This window comes from the organism of the source record quoted next, unplaced genomic scaffold (genome assembly GCF_019419815.1).
Source record: "Pyrus x bretschneideri cultivar Hongxiangsu unplaced genomic scaffold, Pyrus_bretschneideri_v1 Contig6, whole genome shotgun sequence".
NCBI classification, from domain to species: Eukaryota; Viridiplantae; Streptophyta; class Magnoliopsida; order Rosales; family Rosaceae; genus Pyrus; species Pyrus x bretschneideri.
In genome coordinates this window covers 179,630-200,600 of record NW_025999798.1, presented here as the reverse complement: position 1 = coordinate 200,600, position 20,971 = coordinate 179,630, and the positions used below count along the sequence as shown (strand labels likewise).

The 20,971-nt window shown below is 38.7% G+C and overlaps 3 protein-coding genes across 4 annotated transcripts; 1 reads left to right on the top strand and 2 right to left on the bottom strand.

Annotated features, from left to right (window-relative positions):
• On the bottom strand, window positions 1–2,569 carry LOC103947144 (tetraketide alpha-pyrone reductase 2-like). Its single transcript, XM_009358000.3, has 6 exons — window positions 1,987–2,569; window positions 1,548–1,720; window positions 1,162–1,347; window positions 876–1,038; window positions 599–788; window positions 1–435 (listed from the first exon to the last, which is right to left on the bottom strand). Exons 1-6 carry the CDS (start codon window positions 2,090–2,092, stop codon window positions 294–296), a joined length of 960 nt encoding a protein of 319 aa, XP_009356275.2. The 5' UTR covers window positions 2,093–2,569; the 3' UTR covers window positions 1–293.
• Window positions 2,570–6,087: 3,518 nt separating this feature from the next.
• LOC103947145 (tetraketide alpha-pyrone reductase 2) lies at window positions 6,088–9,162 on the bottom strand. 2 transcript variants are annotated; one of them, XM_009358001.3, is made up of 6 exons: window positions 9,024–9,162; window positions 7,581–7,753; window positions 7,195–7,380; window positions 6,902–7,064; window positions 6,626–6,815; window positions 6,088–6,477 (listed from the first exon to the last, which is right to left on the bottom strand). In XM_009358001.3, exons 1-6 carry the CDS (start codon window positions 9,127–9,129, stop codon window positions 6,336–6,338), a joined length of 960 nt encoding a protein of 319 aa, XP_009356276.1. In that variant the 5' UTR covers window positions 9,130–9,162; the 3' UTR covers window positions 6,088–6,335. The 2 variants fall into 2 exon arrangements, with proteins under 2 accessions (XP_009356276.1, XP_048427992.1); XM_048572035.1 differs by having other exon boundaries at window positions 7,581–7,666.
• Window positions 9,163–17,789: 8,627 nt separating this feature from the next.
• LOC103947136 (3-ketoacyl-CoA synthase 6) lies at window positions 17,790–19,744 on the top strand. The gene has a single exon (XM_048572034.1). The coding sequence runs from the start codon at window positions 17,935–17,937 to the stop codon at window positions 19,423–19,425; it is 1,491 nt and encodes a 496-aa protein (XP_048427991.1). The 5' UTR covers window positions 17,790–17,934; the 3' UTR covers window positions 19,426–19,744.
• The last annotated feature ends 1,227 nt before the right edge of the window (window positions 19,745–20,971 follow it).

The following is a 20,971-nucleotide window of genomic DNA, read 5'->3' as shown; positions in this document are numbered from 1 at the left end:
TGACTAAACAAGAAGAAACCGTGATTAACGGTTCTCTTTGGATTGAAATCAAAGCGAGGAATGTCTCTTTCCTTTTGATTAATTGAAATCAAAGGAAAAGAAGAACATAACAAAACACAAATAAGGATGGAGATCCTGCTTTATCACCCTTGCTCATTCCACACATAATATTTATAGTGATACTGAAGGAGGGAAAAATCGAACTTAGGGCTCGGGTGCAAGGATGAAAGCTCAAACTATATCTAAAAACGAAACTTGGAACGCACTCAAAAGCAAAGCCTTGTGCGATTCTTTCATAGAAATCCTTTCTGTTGGAAACTAGTGATGCAGTCATCGAACATTGTTTCAAGCGTTTTGAAAGGTGGAAATCCCAGTTGAGCAATTTTACTGGTATCCATGCTATGTGGATTACTGTCTCCTTCCATGCTGCTACACCTGCAAAATACATAGAAAATTCCGTTTATAATTTTCCATACTGAACCAACAAAAATTTAGGAAACTATATGTAAGATTGACGTTCCTCCCCAACTCTATCCTCTCCGACTCTAACAAAGCGGGGAGCATTTTTGGCTTGGGGTCACACTTTATAAATACTCACTTGTTTTCATATGGATAGGATGGATATTTGGCCCTCAGCATCTCAATGATCTCCGACCAGTGGGCAACCGAGCTCGAACATATCAGCCTTCCCGACGCTTTGCTTTCCTCCATTGCTAAAATGTGCGCAGCTACCACATCATCTATGTGCACAAATCCTACTGTCGTGTTCGGGTACTCCCCTCTTGAACCTATCTCAGAAATTGCAAATTCAATATCCTTATTCTCAAATTGGATAAATAATTGTTCGGTACTAGAACATCATCACGCGGTACAACCTTTCAGTATAGCCAGTATCATATATAGAGTGCTGGTTGGTTGTGGTGCTAGCAGAGGACCAACCACGAACGACGGATTCACCACAACGAGATCCATTCCGCTCTCCCCAGCAATTCTCCAGGCCTCCTTCTCTGCTGTAGTTTTTGCATAAGCATACCAGAGCTGTACACAAACAATAATTTACACATGAATATTGCATGTCAACATCAATTCAACATGTACGTATTATTTTTTATGATGCATCTGGAACTAAACATGGACTGGAAGGGTTTTGTTCGTGGTTACGTTGTAGTGTTTGCAGTACTCAGCATCACTCCAATGTGATTCGTTGAGAGGAGAGGCCTGATGGGCATCGTAACGATATCTTATTGAAGAGCAAGAAGAGGTGAGCACAACCCGTTTTACACGTGCTTTTGAGCATGAATTCAGAACATTCAGTGTGCCCTTTATACATGGATCAATCAAATTTGCCTGCAATCAATCAATCAATTAAAGTTTCGTTTTAGCTTGAATATTTTCAAGAACGTACCGCATTCTAGCGCTCTGCACTCTGCAGTTTTGAAAGCTTTCAAGTTTTCTCCCATCGATCAAAAAATATGATTGAATTACATAAAACGAAGTTTAACAACGGGAAAGGAGAACAAAAAGATCAAACGAAGAGTTTAATTTGCCTGAACATTGTCGTCGTATGGAACAAGAACGGGTGATGCAGTGTGGAAGACTCCATCGACGCCTCGTACAGCCTCATCAAAGCTTCCTTCCACCATCAAATCAGCTTTCAACACCTTGAGCCTTTCATTGGCTCCATTAAACTCCCACAAATAACCCACCTTCCCCCCATCCTCTGTCACCAAAAGGATAAAAAAAATACCAACCGTAAATGCTAGGTACATGAACCGCAGTCATCAATACGAAGATGAAATCACGGGACAACCTAAAATTATAAATTCTGAGAGGACTCGAGCGTAGTCATATTGGCTAGAGCGTATTGCACCCTAGTTCGAATCACCCTTTCTTCAATTTTAAATTCATTTAAAGTAGAATATCGTTTGTATGCATGAAAAAATTGTGAAATTGATGGAAGTAGCTGACAACTGCAAATATGGATACCTGGGTTTCGAACCGTGGTGCGGACAACATGGCCCTTGTCTAGCAAGGCTTTCACTAAGTAAGCAGCTATGAAGCCTGTTCCTCCAGTTACACAGTATTCAGGCATCTTCTCCGTCTGGTTTTGTGGAAGTTTGTGTAGGTTTACTTGTCAAGGTATGTTTTTATATACCAAGTGGCGTTAGGAAGTGATGGTTTCAGAGAGAAAGAAAAAACAAACAAGAGAGAGTCATGTCCTCTGAAATTTTTATTTTATTATTCGTTCACACGTAGCATCTTTGACGTTGGTAGATAACTCATTCAAACTACGAGGTGGGCTGACTCATTTTTTCCATTCTTTAATGGCACGAGCTTCGTGTATGCATGTGCATCGTTATTGTTTACAGGAAAAAGAAAAAGAAGAGGGTCAACTGAGTCAAGCTGGGTAGCAATAGACTCGTATATGGGCTGAAGCATCTAAACTCATGGTGTCTCCCCCACAAGCCCAAGGAAGCTACCCTGTTTGAACTCTTTTCTTTTGTTGGATTCCCGGTTTGAACATTGAATCTCAACTGGTTTGGGTTTTATCTGCTGCTCAGCAATGTGGAGTGGGCTAAGAGCGGTTCCGCCCCAATTGGGCAATTTATTGCCCAGAAAACCAAAAACCTTGCTCCGGCCCATACGGAGGAGAGATTTTTCAGCGTGACCGGCATATAAGGTGGTACACCATGTGTCACAATTCAAACGGTGGGACATGTGTGTTAAAATAGTTAATAGCTTAAAAAATAATTTTTTCGACCATTTACATAAAAACATGTGGTGTACCAACTGTGTTCTAGTCGCAATGAAAAATTTCTTCATACGGAACGGTCGAGCAATCACTAGACCCCGCACTATTGGATTACCTGACCTTGCACATGAGTGTCATCTGATGTCATGCTGACTTCAACATGACATCAGCCACTTCAAAGTCACGTAAACCTAGCCCCAAAACCCAAAAGCTATCGGTGCATATGAAGCAGCGGCGGCGGGGGCAAGTTGTAGACCCAAAACCCATATTCGTGGAGGCAGGGTTGAGAGAGAGGGAAACAAAAGAGAGGGAGTGTGTTTTTTGGGGGGCGGCGGGCAAGTTGTAATAGCTGATTGTGCAAACGATCATCTGTCAAATTTTTCTTTTTTTTTTTAAGAGAAACGATATTTTATTTTAAATTAATCTTAGTAGAGTAAAAGTACATTTGAAGTCAAGTGTATAACGAGGATTACATTGAGAGTCTGGACTTACACCCGTATTTATATTCAACAAAGCTAATATATCCCTTAAATTAGATAGACATAAAGTTTGAGGAGGCATTTTCTTGTTTAGCAACAATGGAAAAGATAGTAAAGTGATTTGTCCCTTTTCCTATTCTTATAATATAGACAAGCATTCAATTATATATTGTTTTCTTTCAATTTTTCAAAAGCAGAATAAAATGTTCTTTCATGTTTGGTGCTAAATCTAAATTGCTATGCTTAAAAAGTCGAATCATATCAAACTAGAAGAACATGGAGTTGTTAAAGATTGCCTGAGAGGGTAAATGTGGTTGGCCAGGTTGCTTCATCTCTCAAATTAACTCGATATCTTAATTACGATATAATGACATGTCTCACTTTTATTTCATTCTACGCCGGCAACCCAAACTTGTCGGAACAGTAGTACCTATGTGAGATACTCATCTGCCACAAGAAGTCACGTGGTACAACAATATATGACGAGATGTGTTCACGGCAAGAAAAATCGAGCAACTCTACTGGTTGCATCGTTAGCAAACACTAGAGTGAGACTAATTCGTTGGGTGTCACCACCCGCTCACTTTTTGGTTTTGGTATTGGCAAGAGATGGACTTCCCTTGCTTTTAGTTACCGTTATAGCGTTTTGGTGTTGCTTGTTTCTCTCTCTGGGAGCTCCTGCCTTCTTGTTTCTGCCCCTTGAGGCTTTGGTGGTGTTGCAATGAGACAATAAGATCCTGTCAATTGAGGGAAACCATGAATCAATCATAGTAGGCAGTGCAGACGGCAATGGTTTATAAAAAACATCAGGATTTCCCATCAAAGGTCTTCGATGTCGTTCAAGCCTCCTCTTTTCCGTCAAATTCAACTTTAGTTGAACCCTAAGTCTACAATAACTTGCGACAGATGTCCTGGCCTTCTTGACTTGCTTTAACCTTTCCACTTCATAGTCACGTGTGTTTATTTAACGGAAGTTTGGATTTGAACCTCAACTACTACCGGGGTTCACCATGGAGGTTTATTTAATAAAATTTCATCATGAGGATCACATTGAAGTACCGTGTCACCACAGAGACTACGAAATTTTTTTAGCCTTGTGAAAAAATGTCGAGTCCTCATGACACAGCTTCAATGCATCTGCTTACTTGGCACGTGCCATAATGAAGATCCTTTAACATCACGTGCCATTGCTTTTTCTACCAATTATTTCAAAATTCGAGGGATAATGTTTTACTGAGACTCGTTCCAAATAAGTAAATATGTCATCACTACATATATTTTAAAAGAATCAATTAGTGGATTTGTTTGACAGGTTATACTTTTGAAGGTTGAAAAGACTCATAGAAACATATATGTCAAGAGATGATCTTTTACTAAGACTTGTTCCAGGTAAGTAAATATGTCATCACTACATATATTTATATATATACACACACACTTTAAAGAATCAATTAGTGTATTTGTTATGACAGTTCACACTTTTGGTAGTCAGAAAGAACCACATAGACATTTCGGTCACTCTCCATCCACCCATGTGTGATTCACATGCACAACTGAACTTTACCTTTGACAAGTCAAGAGAGATAGACAATTATTGGCACATTAGAAGCCGCCATAAAGTTATATGTTTGGATTCAGTCGCTATCCTCAACGAATGCGTTATGAGTCATTAATAGAATTTTATGCTTAATTTTCATGTATTCCATAATTCTGAATATAAGTACATACAATCTTTGTTACATAAAGAAACAATAAAGGACACAAATATATCCTTCCTAAAACATGACTCTAATCTTTACATAATATTTACTTTCCATTTCTCCTAAATATTGACCCACGCCAATACTCCCTTTCAAGTTGGTGCATAGATATCACACATGCCTAACTTGATAAGTGATACTACACACGGCATGAGTAAGAACATCTACAAGTCGCTCTTTCAAGTTCATGAATTGTATTGACACAATTTTCTTCTCAAGCTTCTCTTTAATAAAATGTCAATGAACCTCAGCATGCTTAGTCCTATCATGCTATACTGGATTCTCTGCTATTTCTCTTGCCGACTTATTGTCACAATACAATTTCATCGCCTCTTTCTGCTTGAAATTGAGACCCCAAAGCAACTTTCGTAACCAAAGGATCTCACACACTCCATGAGACATGCCTCTGTATTCGGCTTCCGCGAAAGACCATGACACCACCTTCTGTTTCTTACTTCACCAAGTAACCAAATTACCTCCAACGAATGTAAAATACCTAGACGTAGAACACCTATCAGTCACATCACTTACCCAATCGGCATAAGTAAATCCCTCAATCCTCATACGTCCATGTTGTTCATACAAAACCCTACCCCGAAGCAAACTTTAAATACGCCAAAATTTGCATAACTGCAGCCATATGATCCACACTCGGTGAGTGCATAAACTGACTCACCACACTCACTGCATAGGCAATATCCGGAGGAGTGTGAGACAAATAAATTAGTTTCCCTACCAATTTCTGATATCTGCCTAAATTGCTTAAGCCCATAAAGTGACTTTTGCAACCTAAACACTCCGGTTTTCCCTCCGACATTATATTCGGGAGGAAAATCCATATATACTTCTTCTTCCGAATGCCCATGAAGAAAAACATTTTTTACGTCAAATTGTTTCAGTGGCCAATTCAAATTTTCAGCTAATGAGATAAGAACACGTACTGTATTCATCTTGGCTACTGGGGAAAAAGTTTCCTGGTAATTATTGAAAAGATAGTTGATGAGATTTTGTACTTTAGAATTTTAGATGGTAATCTATGTAAATAAAAAAATTGTGGCTAAACAAAAAGAAACCGTGATTAACGGTTCTCTTTGGATTGAAATCAAAGCGAGGAATGTCTCTTTCTTTTTGATTAATTGAAATCAAAGGAAAAGAACATAACAAAACACAAATAAGGATGGAGATCTTGCTTTATCACCCTTGCTCATTCCGCACCTATTATTTATAGTGATACTGAAGGAGGGAAAAATCGAACTTAGGCTTCGGGTGCAAGGATAAAAGCTCAAACTATATCTAAAAACGGAACTTGGAATGCACTCAAAAGCAAAGCCTTGTGCAATTCTTTCATAGAAATCCCTTCTGTTGGAAACTAGTGATGCAGTCATCGAACATTGTTTCAAGCGTTTTGAAAGGTGGAAATCCCAGTTGAGCAATTTTACCGTTATCCATGCTATGTGGATTACTGTCTCCTTCCACGCTGCTACACCTGAAAAATACAAAGATAATTCCATTTATAATTTTCCACATTAAACCAACGGAAATTTAGGAAACTATATATACGATTAACGTTCCACCCCGACCCTTGGAAAGCGTGAAGCCTTGTTGGCTTGAGATCGCCTTTTATATATACTCACTTGTTTTCATATGGATAGGATGGATATTTGGCCCTCAGCATCTCAATGATCTCCGACCAGTGCGCAACCGAGCTCGAACATATCAGCCTTCCCGACGCCTTGCTTTCCTCCATTGCTAAAATGTGCGCAGCTACCACATCATCTATGTGCACAAATCCTACTGTCGTGTTCGGGTACTCCCCACTTGAACCTATCGCAGAAATTGCAAATTCAATTACTTATTCTCAAATTGGATAAATAATTGTTCGGTACTAGAACATCATCACGCGGTACAACCTTTCAGTATAGCCAGTATCATATATAGAGTGCTGGTTGGTTGTGGTGCTAGCAGAGGACCAACCACGAACGACGGATTCACCACAACGAGATCCATTCCGCTTTCCCCAGCAATTCTCCAGGCTTCCTTCTCTGCTGTAGTTTTTGCATAAGCATACCAGAGCTGTACACAAACAATAATTTACACATGAATATTGCATGTCAACGTCAATTCAACATGTACGTGTTATTGTTTATAATGCATCTGGATTCTGGAGCTAAACATGGACTGGAAGGGTTTTGTACGTGGTTACATTGTAGTGTTTGCAGTACTCAGCATCACTCCAATGTGATTCGTTGAGAGGAGAGGCCTGCTGGGCATCGTAACGATATCTTATTGAAGAGCAAGAAGAGGTGAGCACAACCCGTTTCACACGTGCTTTTGAGCATGAATTCAGAACATTCAGTGTGCCCCTTATACATGGATCAATCAAATTTGCCTACAATCAATCAATCAATGAAAGTTTCGTTTTAGCTTGAATATTTTCAAGAACGTACCACATTTTAGCACTCTGCACTCTGCAGTTTTGAAAGCTTTCAAGTTTTCTCCCATCGATTAAAAAATATGATTGAATTACATAAAACGAAGTTTAACAACGGGAAAGGAGAACAAAAAGATCAAACGAAGAATTTAATTTGCCTGAACATTGTCGTCGTATGGAACAAGAACGGGTGATGCGGTGTGGAAGACTCCATCGACGCCTCGTACAGCCTCATCAAAGCTTCCTTCCACCATCAAATCAGCTTTCAACATCTTGAGCCTTTCCCTGGCTCCATTAAACTCCCACAAATAACCCACCTTCCCCACATCCTCTGTCACCAAGAGGATAAAACACTAACAATTGTAAATGCTAGCTACATGAACTGCAATCATTTCCAGTGGCGGAGCTGCTTGAGGACTAGGAGAGGCCCGGCCTATCCTAAAGTCTTCACTTTTTGTTTCTGTTTGTGTTTTTTTATTGGATGGTTTGTATTCTTTGATTTATGTTCTTTTCCTTCAAGCTAGCTTTATTATATTTCTCTAATTGACAAAAAAAAATGTGTTTTACAGTAGTATTGTTATGAAACCAAATCCTTATATCAACTAGTCTTTCTTTGTTAGTCACCCTTTTGCATGATTTGTTGAACACTGGAACCACGCATATATGGCATATAAGAAGAATTTTTTATCAATTCGGTGCAGTAATTTTTGTTCAATTTCTTAGTAGGAACTTATAAAGAAGTTCAGTGCTTATGATATAATTTTCTCAATCTTATTTTTATTTTCACGACTTCATTCCTCTCTTTTGATTAAAATTTTCTGTTCTACTATAAAAATGAACTTTTCTCGCATTAGTTATATTATTTTTTGTCCAATTTCTTTCATACGGTTTAGAGGCCCCTGCTAGCTTCGATTTCTAGCTCTACCATTGATCATATCTAAATACATAGATGGAATCACGGGATTGTAAAAATATGAGTATGAAATAGAGAAGTTTTAGAACCGGTTATAGGTATTCAATTTGATAGAAAGTCTTGTTGATGAAAGGAATGCTGATCCTTGGCAAAGAAGAATTTTGTATAGCATTGAGGTCAGTTTTGCAGAACACGGAAACAAGTATTTGTTTCGTATGTGGATTTTGATAGGGAATCCTAGTCTGTTTTGGTAAAGTCTATATGTATATATATAGTGGGCTCTCTTCTCACAATACATGCTCATATTGGACCAAAAACCTATCTGTGAGTCGAGTAATCTGCAAGAGAAGAGAAGGATCACTGAAAGCTTGCTGCTATGGCTTCGAGTTCTGGTGCTGCTGCAAGTATGTTTTCCTTCCTAGTTTCTTATACACATAATCGGTTGATTCTCTCTAGGTTGTAGTTCATGTTTTGGTCTTGGTGTTTGTGAATTGTATGCTAACAGGGACAACATAAAATTATAAATTATGAGAAGACTCGAGCATAGTCATATTAGCTAGAGTGTATTGCGCCCTAGTTCGAATCCCCTTTTCTTCAACTTTAAATTCATTTAAAGTAGAATATCGTTTGGATATAGGAAAAAACTATGAAATTGATGGAAGTAGCTGATAACTGCAAATGTAGATACCTGGGTTTCGAACCGTGGTGCGGACAACATGGCCCTTGTCTAGCAAGGCCTTCACTAAGTAAGCAGCTAGGAAGCCTGTTCCTCCAGTTACACAGTATTCTGGCATCTTCTCCGTCTGGTTTTGTGGATATTTGTGTGGGTTTACTTGTAAAAGTATGTTTTTATTATGTATCAAGGGGTGTTAGAAAGGGTCAGGTGGTTTGCATTTTTCATTTGAGTATTAGTTTTCACGTGGCATCTTTAAAGTTGGTGGATAACTCATTCCACCTGCCAGGTTTGGTGGATGTTTGTGTAGAATAAGGATCCTCTCCGGATCTTCTTTGTGAGAATTTCGAAGATTCGTGTATTATCTTTGTTTATTGTACATCGTACGGTTAGAAATTATTTTAAATTTGAATACAAACAGTATCTGATGAAAATTGATCGCATGATATACGATGAACGAACCAATTCACAGAGAATCCGAAAATGATCCGGACTCGTTTGTGTAGGTTTACTTGTCAAAGTACGTTTTTATGCATCGGGTGGTGTTAGAAAGTGAAGTTCGGACAAAAAGAGAAAACAAACAATAAAGGGCTGGTTTGGTATTGTTGTGCTTTGAAAAAAAGTTGATTCTGCTGTGAGAATAAGCAGCTGTGAAATAAAGCAGCAGAGTGTTTGGTAAACTTTTTTGTAAAAGTGCTTTTGAAAAAAAAAAAAAAAAACAGTATTAGAGTGTTTGGTAAACTTTTATGTAAAACAGATGTGAAAAAAGTCGATTTTTTAAAGCTGGGTTTTGCAGCTTCTTGTTTTTGACTTTTTTTCATCCAAAACTGTGAAAAATCAGGTCAAAGGTCATGTGGTCTGCATTTTTCATTTGACGACTAGTTTTCACGTAGCATCTTTAATTTTAAAGTTGGTAGATAACTCATTCCACCCACCAGGTGGGCTGACTCATTATTGCCATTCTTTAACGGCACGAGCTGTGTGTGTGCATGTGTATCGTTATTGTTTACAGGAAAAAGAAAAAGAAGAGGCTCAGCCGAGAGCTGACTCAAGTTGGGTAGCAATTACTATGTGCTGAACCATCTAAGCTCACGGTGTCTCCCCCACAAGCCCAGTGAAGCTTCCCAGTCTGAACTTTCATTTTTTATTGGATCAGATTGAACATTGAATCTCAACCGGTTAGAGTTTTATTTGCTGCTCGGCAATGTGCAGTGGGCTAAGAGCAGTTCCACCCCACACCCAATTGTCTGGCAATTGGGCAGATTATTGCCCAGAAAACCAAAAACCTTGCCCCAGCCCATACGAAACAGTCGGGCAATTACTGGGCCCCACACTGTCGGACTGCTCAATTGGGCAACGATTGCTTGACCTTGCGCATGAGTGTCATCTGACATCATGTTGACTTCAGCATGACATCGGCCACTTCAAAGTCACCGTAAACCCATACCCAAAACCCAGAAGCTACTGGAGCAGAGGTGGAGGGGGCGAGCAGTAGACCCAAAACCCATATTCATGGAGACAGGATTGAGGGAGAGGAAGACGGAAGGGGCAAGTTATAATAGCTTATTGTACAGAGGGTCATCTGTCATTTATTTTTATTTTTTTATAGAAATGATATTTTATTTTAAATTAATCTTAGTACAGCAAAATTACATTTGAAGTCAAGTGAATAACGAGGATTACATCCACCTTAACTAAAGTCGCACTCTTGAGCATGGACTTACACCCGTATTTATATTCAACAAAGCTAATATATCCCTTAAATTAGATAGACATAAAGTTTGACAAGGCATTTTCTTGTATAGCAACAATGGGAAAAGATGGTAAAGTGATTTGTCCCTTTTCCTATTCTTATAATATAGACAAGCATGAAATTATATATTGTTTTCTTTCAATTTTTCAAAAGTAGAATAAAATGTTCTTTCATGTTTGGTGCTAAATCTAAATTGATATGCTTAAAATGTCGAATCATATCAAACTAGAAGAACATAGAGTTGTTCAAGATTGCCTAAGAGGGTAAAATGTGGTTGGCCTGGTTGCTTCATTTCTTAAATTAACTCTATATATTAATTACGATATAATGGCATATGTTACTTCTATTTCGTTCTACACCAGCAATCAAACTTGTTGGAAGAGTAGTACCCACGTGAAATACTCATCTGCCACAAGAAGTCATGTGGTACAACAATATGTGACGAGATGTGTCAATATCTCACTCAAATTTACTTTCTAGTAATCCGGTAATAAAGGCAATCGGCGGTACAGGGATATTCAAAGCATCTAGGAAGAAAGGACGAGCGCTGCGGATATGGCTAAAACAGCGGATACGTTCTAAACCGATTCTTTCACAACTTATTATATCACCCCCGATTCACTTCACTCCCTAAAGGCGGATTAAGACTAAGGCTACTCTCGGTAGGCAAGGAAAGAGATATTCAATCAACCAAGCAAAAAACCGATACTACTACCACAGTCTTCACCAAGACAGCAGGAAGGAAGAAAGTCGAGACAGAAAGCCAAGACAGTCATCTAGGCATTGGTTACAGACAGGCAGACCAGAGATCGAAAGAGTCAAAGCCAAGGAGGAAAGGGAAAGCCGAGAAGACCGTATTCATGTGCAACTGATTCAATAGGACCGGTTATGAACCCAAGAGCGGATAGGAGTACTCATACTCAAGGACCGGAAGCTCTCACAGCGTCAAGGCAAAGAATCGCTCCTATTGGAAGAAGAGCGTTTACAATTAGAACAAAGGGAATGAAATAGCAATTGCAGCTACTTCTGAACTTTCTAACTTCAGCTAGCTGACTGGTTTACTACTGGCTTTCAACCCTTGGACAGCTATCCTTGGCATGCGTGCTACTGGCCCGCCTACTGAACTCCTACTGTCCTGCTACATTTTTATCCGCACGGTGATCCGTGAGGATTGGCGAGTAATGGTCCATGATGCTAATAAATGCTTATCTGTTTTCCCACACGACACATGAGATTTCATATGCCCAAATTTTTTACGTGGTTTTTGTGGTGAAATGACATTTTCAATGTGATTTTTGTGGTAAAAAAGCTATTAATTTGGTCATGTGGTGAACCCTTAGCAATTGAGGTTTAAACCTAAACTTTTGTTGAATAAACAACGTGACTGTCACATTGAGAGATTAAATTTGTCATTTCAATCCAGATTAAGGTCAGATATCTGTTGTTTGATTTGGTGATGGATCCCGTGGAAATATGAATAACGACCTCTTTCTCCTCCATCACCTGGCAATGGATCCGACGGCAAGAAAAATCGAGCAACTCCAGTGGTTGAATCGTTAGCAAACACGAGAGTGAGACTAATCCGTTGGGTGTCACAACCCGCTCCCTTTTTGGTATTGGTATCGGCAAGAGATGGACTTCCCTTGCTTTTAGTTGCCGTTATAGCGTTTTGGTGTTGCTTGTCTCTCTCTGTGTATATATATACATTAAGCGTATGCATGTGCCTATATATTCAATTTGGTGCCCATTTGGGAGCTCCTGCCTTTTGTTTCTGCCTCTTGAGGCTTTGGTGGTGTTGCAATGAGACAATAAGATCCTGTCAATTGAGGGAACCATAATTAATCGTGGTAGACAATGCAGACAACAATGGTTTATAAAAAAAACAACAGGATTTTCCATCAAAGGTCTTCGATGTCGTTCAAGACTCCTCTTTTCCGTCAAATTCAACTTTAGTTGAACCCTAAGTCTACTATAACTTGCGACAGATGTCCTGGCCTTCTTAACTTGATTTAACATTTCCACTTCATAGTCGTGTGTGTTTATTTAACGTGAGTTTGGATTTGAACCACAATTACCATTAGAGTTCACCATAAAGGTTTATTTAATAAAATTTTCATCATAAGGATCACACTGAAGTACCGTGTCACCACAAAAACTATGAAATTTTTTTTGGCCTTGTGAAAAAATTTCGAGCCCTCTTGTCCCTTTACAATTTACATCAATTTTTATTGGCGTGCGAGTACATTGAAATTAATAAAGTTAAACTTTTTACATATAAAAAATGCAAAAAGGAGCTTCATTTACAACAGACGTAGGGAGGTCGTGGTGAGGTAGATTGTCTGCCCTCTTGTTTGGGTGTCATTTCCATCCCCTCCTATTTTGTGCGGTCACGATTAAGCCACGTTAACATTTTATATTGTTTTTTTTTTAGAGATAATAAGACAAAAATAATAAGAATATAAAATATTAACGTAACTTAACCGTGACTGTAAAAAAAAAAAAAAGATGTAAAAGACACCTAAACAGGAGGGCAGACAATCTGCCTCCTGGTCTTGCAGATTTGTAAACTGAAAGACTTTTAGGACGTACAAATGTGGGACAGGAATAAGCTAGCCCTCATAATTACTCATCAAAATGGTATCTTTGTGTGTGTATGCATGTTGTCCAAATATTACATGAATTGGATATTATAGGCATGACTTCCTTCACCGGCCTACTTTCATAACCTATAAGAGCAGATTCAGCGTGGTGAACGACCCGGTGGACAGGGAGCAAATCCAAGCCAATTGCCTTCCCAACTAGCTCCAGCTATTCGGGCAATTAGGTTAAGGGGGAGCTTGTGGGAGAGGGCAGGTGGGAGTTCAAGGCTCGAGTACCTAAAGACTTTGTGATGCAAGGCATACGTAGCCACGTTATAAAAAAATTTGCGTTAGACGCGTGCACCACACGCACACGTGGGGGTGCGCTACCAACATATTTTTAAATATTGGGACCTGCATGTCAGCCCCACTTAGTTACCTTTGAATTTGAAGTCTGGACCGTTGATTTCCAGATCAACGGTCCATGTTTTCAAGCTTTAAAAATTAAAAAGAAAAAGAAAAAAAAACCAAAAATGTTATGGTGGGCCACGTGTCACATTTTGGACTGTTGGATTTCAATTTTTTTTTTGTAATCCAATGGTCCAGATTAATTAAGTTAATAAAATTTAAAAAAAAAATATTAAAGATTCAAAAAATTTCAAAAAAAAAAAAATTTCAAAAATTAAATACCTTATCATTTTCTCCCACTTTACACCGCATTTCAATATTTTTAACGATTCTAAACAACTAAGAACATGTCGAGTGACATAATTGGTTAAAAATCTTATCGTAATCTATCTACAAAAATTTTACTTTCGGATAATGGCACTGGTGTGATGAGATTGGTTAAAAATCCTATTCAAAATTTAAAATTATTTTTTATTATTTTATAAAATAAAAAATACTAATATTTTATTACCTATTGCCATGACTATTCATGTTTGTCATGTTTGTGTCTTTTTCGTATCATGCTCATTATTTTAACCCGTCATGTTTAGTCAAAGCCGTTATTTTAACAGGTTCTTAAAAGGTGACTCAATAATGGCCTGATTTGTTAATCAGTCGGGTGGTTTCGTGTCGGGTTAACGAGCAATGTAAGAAATTATTATACCTAATGTCTAAATCTGAAAAACGATATATTTTCGAGTTCTTAACAGGTTACCCGATGACGACCCAACACATTAACGAGTTCTTAACAGATTATCCGATAACGACCCAACTCATTAACAAGTAGACTCAAAACTCGTTATTTTCGTATTATTTTAAGTTGGGTTATGAATTGGGTAAGAAATTACCAAGCCTAACTATGAGTGATCTATTGAAAGCGTTTATGTTATTGTTTAATTTGTTTGTGGTTGTGGATTTAGATGTTGGGAAAAATAGATATCCAAAAGCTTTAAATGGGCCAAGGGATGCTTACAGAATGGGCCGCACCGTCGTCCTACAAGCTCACATCATGCAGACTGGAGATGCAATACCCCATTGAAGCGATCATTAAATTTAAAGAATTGTTATTGGTATTTCAAAAATTTTATTGTACAGTTTAAATTTTCTATATTTGAAAAGAAAAAAAATACATTTGTAAAAGGTATGAGATGAGATATTTGAAATGCCAATAACACTTTCCTAAATTTATCTCAACATTTTATGACCAACCTACCCAATTTCTCCAGCCTACGGTTACGCACGTTGCCTCCATCACTTCCTTCCACACTGCTCCTATTGGACTTGGTCATTGCCCACGTAAATACTCTCTCTCTCTCTCTCTCTCTCTCTCTCTCTCTCTCTCTCTCTCTTATTTATCTGTCAAAGATCAAATGTCAAACATGGCATACTCCATTCAGTCAACCTACTCGTGATTCTTCTTCTTCTTCTTCTTCGTCTCTCATAATCCCAGAAAATAATAAATAAATAAATAAAAACTCCAAATTTTGTAGGGTTAATTTGGAAACATAATGTTTCAAAGCTATTAAAAAAAGCAACTTATATGTCACATGTAACACTATTATGATATTTAGCATCTATGATATAACTTGTAAAAGAAAACTTACGTTGAACTATTGACATGAGAGGTCACGACTTATGATGACGGGATACCACTTCTTGTTCTTGTTCTTTAGGGTTAACTAAATACCTTATGAGCTCCAACGTACTCATCAGATGTGAACATTTATACGTCCAATTTGTTTTTGCAGCATGAAATGCATTATTTACAAAATAAATCAATTTATCTAGTGCGTTTTGCCGACGAGTAACAAATTCATTTCATTTTGCCGACAAGTAACCAATTCATTTCATAAACAAAACAATACATAATTTCGTTGATGAACTGGAAGGAGAACAAATATGAAAAATGAACAAAAAAATAATAAGAGAAAACTCCCTTAAGTGTGGAACTTCTCATGGACTCTCTACGACTTTATGTTTTTGGCATAATGCTTTATAACGTTGACACAAAAATTAACGTTAAAATGTGACATAATAGTGTCCATAGAGAATTACACTTTAAGAGAGTCTTGTTAGCATTTTTTAAATAATAGTGAGAGATATTAATTTATCAGCAAAGTCGTTAAAGATCATCTCAATACATTTAACTCTATAAGCAAATATAAATTTAATTTGCGTTCATGGAGACACCGCAACAATATTAGGGTTTGACATCCCATCATCACTAATATATTAACACGTATAATGCATGGTTCAGTATCGACCACTGTCACTGTTATCTAGTTGTATATCGATCTCCCATCTCCATCGTCACCATCAGAAATTCAACATTGCCATTATTGGTTCTAATCAACTTTTCATGCATGCATAATTGCTTATTCATATGTTTGGCCAAGCATCTACGTTAGTACGTGTATCCTGGTTTCACTTTTGTATTTTGACATTTATATTTTTGTTACAATTAATTTACAAATTATAGGAAAAAGCATATACGAACTATATATCTTTGTTTTGAAGGTTCTTAATTATCAATTGATGTTCTAACATTCATGAGCTTACTTGTAGATAAAGATATATAACTAAACATTATCTATATTTTTTTAAATGAACCAGTTGGTGGCTTCGCCTAGGCAGTCCACCATTCCTGACCATCATGTGATTTACTTATAATATGATGCCTATAACATTTATTTTTGTTGGAATAAAATATAATAAGCTCTATTTATGAAAAAATATTTAACATTTTCATCTACGTACAAAAGAGATATAAAACAATTGCAGATATCGAGCTAGCACTATCTACCTATAAAAAAAGATACATAAAAATAATATATATACACACACACATAAGGCAAATATATATAACAAAATTATAGATTATCACCATGGCAAATTTCAAGAAAAGTTTAATGTACCCTTCCAAAGAGGGAAAATGGAGGGAAAAGAAATATAAGATACTTTTATCCGATTGGTTGAAAAAAAAAATATTATAATAGAAGGTCTTGAGAACTATTAGGAAAACTCTCTTAAAGTGAGACTCTTTATGGACCCTCTGTCAACATTATAAAACATTCTGCAAAAAACATGAGGTGATAGAGAATCTATAAAAAATTTCATTTTTGAGAATCTCCTTCACATTTCCTGTAGGCCTTTTATTCCTTCTAAAATTGTTTTTCAATTCAAGTAAATAACAACTAACAACCACATTAATTAGGAACTGGAAATTAATTTCCCTAACATAATGGCTGACTCAAATTGACTTCATTTTCAATGTTTTTTTCCGAATTTTATATATACTTTTAGGCATATGGTTTGAAGTCAAATTCATAACATCATCGTCATGTAGTTGAGAATACACATCAAATTAAATTCTGTTTAGTGTGTATACCTAAACCACCCCTTAATATGACACAATCAAAATTTTCTCTCTTTTCGTTTTGTATGATTGTATCCATAAATTAGGTTATAAAGATCGCACATATAAAACTAATTATTTAGTTTCAAATAAAATATATTTGGTAATGCATTTAGAACAATTCTCACAATAAGTGAAAATAGCATGAGGCCGATTGTAACTAAAACACAAAGGGTGTCAAGCTATTATGAAATGAGTCTAACAATAACATGGCCGGACACCTTTGATCATTTTTTTTCTTAAAAAGAGAATTTACAAAATAAAATTATATATTGGTCTCTCGAACATTATCTGACTTGTTAATGTTTGACAAATTACAGGAGGGGAAGCTCATGATTAGTGGAACCAAAAAAGAAAGACCTACATGTAAAGTTTTAAAGCCCAAAACTGGTTGTAGCCATAGCTATATATGTTAGGGCATGGGTTTAGTTACACGTGGAAAAGAAATGTATGCGAAAAATAAAATTAATACCAAAGTTAAGGGAGCGTTGAGTGACGTGAAGTTCCCCATTTAATCGCCTCATCTGCCACCTTCATTGCCCCGGTCCCGTTGCCTTTAAATCCCCCCCGTCCCCCTTCCTTTCCCACCTAATACGACGAGAAATTTTTAGTTGTGACAGAAACACAGGTGGTATAATACGTGTTTTTATGTAAGTGGAACTCTCACCACCACCAGTGGTCGTCATCTCTTCTCAACTCTCTCCTTTTCTGCCGAAAACCTAGCATCCAACCATGCCTCCAATCTTGCCGGACTTCTCCAACTCCGTCAGGCTCAAGTATGTCAAGCTCGGCTACCAGTTCCTCGTCAACCACATTCTTACCCTCACTCTCATCCCTATCATGGCCGGAATCCTACTGGAGGTCCTCCGCCTCGGCCCCGACGAGCTTCTCAAGCTCTGGGACTCACTCCACTTCGACCTCGTCCAAATCCTCTGCTCCTCATTCCTCATCGTCTTCATCGCCACCGTCTACTTTATGTCCAAACCCCGATCCGTCTACCTCGTCGACTACGCCTGTTTCAAGCCTCCGGTCACCTGCCGCGTCCCCTTCTCCACCTTCATGGAGCACTCCCGCCTCAACCTCAGCAACAACCCCAAGAGCGTCGAGTTCCAGATGAGGATCCTCGAGCGCTCGGGCCTCGGGGAGGAGACCTGCCTCCCTCCGGCGATTCACTACATTCCGCCCAACCCCACCATGGAGGCCGCTAGGGGCGAGGCGGAGCTTGTCATCTTCTCCGCCATGGACTCTCTGTTGGAGAAGACTGGGCTCAAGCCCAAAGACATCGATATTCTCATTGTTAACTGTAGCCTCTTCTCGCCGACGCCGTCGCTCTCGGCGATGGTGATCAACAAGTACAAGCTCCGAAGAAACATCAAGAGCTTTAACCTCTCCGGCATGGGCTGCAGTGCCGGCCTCATTTCGATCGATTTGGCGCGCGACCTCCTCCAGGTGCATCCCAACTCCAACGCGGTGGTCGTCAGCACCGAGATCATCACCCCGAACTATTACCAAGGCAACGAGAGGGCGATGCTCCTCCCCAACTGCCTCTTCCGGATGGGCGGCGCCGCCTTACTTTTATCAAACCGGAGGTCCGAGCACCACCGCGCAAAATACCGATTGGTCCACGTAGTAAGGACACACAAGGGAGCCGATGACAAGGCGTATAGGTGCGTGTTCGAGGAAGAAGACAAGGAAGGCAAAGTTGGAATTTCACTCTCTAAAGATCTGATGGCGATTGCCGGGGAAGCGTTGAAATCGAACATCACGACGATCGGCCCGCTGGTGCTGCCGGCGTCGGAGCAGTTGCTGTTTCTATTCACGCTCATCGGCCGGAAAATCTTGAACCCGAAATGGAAGCCGTACATTCCTGATTTCCGAGAGGCGTTCGAGCACTTCTGCATCCACGCGGGCGGAAGGGCGGTGATCGACGAGCTGCAGAAGAATTTACAGCTGTCGGCGGAGCACTGCGAGGCGTCGAGGATGACACTGCACAGGTTCGGCAATACGTCGTCGTCGTCGCTGTGGTACGAGTTGGGGTACATCGAGGCGAAGGGTAGGATGAAAAAAGGTGATAGGGTTTGGCAGATTGCGTTCGGGAGCGGGTTTAAGTGCAACAGCGCGGTCTGGAAGTGCAATCGGACCATCACAACAACGTCGGATGGGCCCTGGGCTGATTGCATCGATAAGTACCCGGTTCATATTCCTGAGGTGGTCAAGCTCTAAAGTCAAAGCAAACAACAAACAAACAAAATTCAGAATGAAATGGTGAATGGGATTGGTGTAGAAACCAATATCTTCCTGACTAAGAAAACAGGTCAAAGAGGGAGAGAGAAAAGTAGAGAGAGATTGGATTGGGATAAAATGTTTCTCATTAATTGATAATGTTATGACACTAGAGAGAGAGTGTGTGTGCGTGTGTGTGTGTATAGCCCTTGATTTTGTACAACAATACCCTTAGCTAGCTATGACTAATTACATATTGTACCACTACTCATCTCAACTAACGCTTTACTGTTATAACAAACTAATAGTTTTGCATACTGAGGCATTTGTCTCAATACACCCCCTCAAGCTAATATTGGACTCAGCAAGAGTGCCAATGGAAAGCTTGGATTTTAAGTAACAAAACCTGTTTTTGGACAGAGACTTAGTGTAGATATCGGCTAACTAATCTTCACTACAAACAAACTGAACTTTGATAAGATGTGCAAGAACCAACTCTCGAATATAGTGATAATCTATTTCGACATGTTAGTTCTTGCATGAAAAACAGGATTTGAAGCAAGAGAGACAGCCGAGATGTTATCACAGAATATAGTAGGGACAGAACTGAGAGGGAAGCCAATATCACGAAATATTTTGCATATCCATGTAAGCTCAGCAACTGTGTGTGCCAAGGACCGATACTCAGCTTCGGTGGATGATCGAGCTACATTAGCTTGTTTCTTTGCACTCCAGCTAATTAGGTTTGAACTATGAAAAACACTATAACCACTAGTGGGTCTATGATCAAACAGACAACCTACCCAATCAACATCTGAGTATGCAGTGAGATGAAGATAGCTTTTCTTAAACCAAATGCCTTAAGAAATTGCTCATTTCAAGTATCGAAGAACTCATTTAGCAACCTACATATGATGTTCTCTCGGAGCATGCATGAATTGGCAAAGTTGATTCACTGCAAAGGAGAGATCTGGTCTTGTCCAAGTCAAATATTGGAGACCACCAACAATAAACCTATAATCAGTGGAATTAGACAGAAGAGAACCACTGTGATCAAATTTGGTAGAGCTTAGAGGAGTGCAGCAAGGTTTAGAACCTTCCATATTTGTCTTTTGAAGGAGATCAATAAGACAATTGCTTTAGTGAAGAAAGATACCTTCAGGTATTCTTTGAACTTCCAGTCCCATAAAGTAGTGCAAAGGCCCCAAATCTTTGACTAGAAAAATAGCACTTAATTTCTGAATAAAAGATTGACAGAATATAAGGTTAGGACTTGTAACAAGTTTATCATCTACATATACCAGCACTATTACAAAGGTAGGTCATTTGAGAACAAATAAAGATGCATCTGAAGAAGATTGGACAAAACCAAAAGTATGTAGGACCTGAAATAATTTGTGAAAACATGCCTTTGGTGCTTGTTTTAGACCATAAAGAGACTTTCTCAATTTGCAAACATACTGAGGTTTTAAGGGATCAATAAAACATGCATGTTGCTCCATTTACACATTTTCTTTTAAATCGCCATGAAGGAAGACATTGCTTA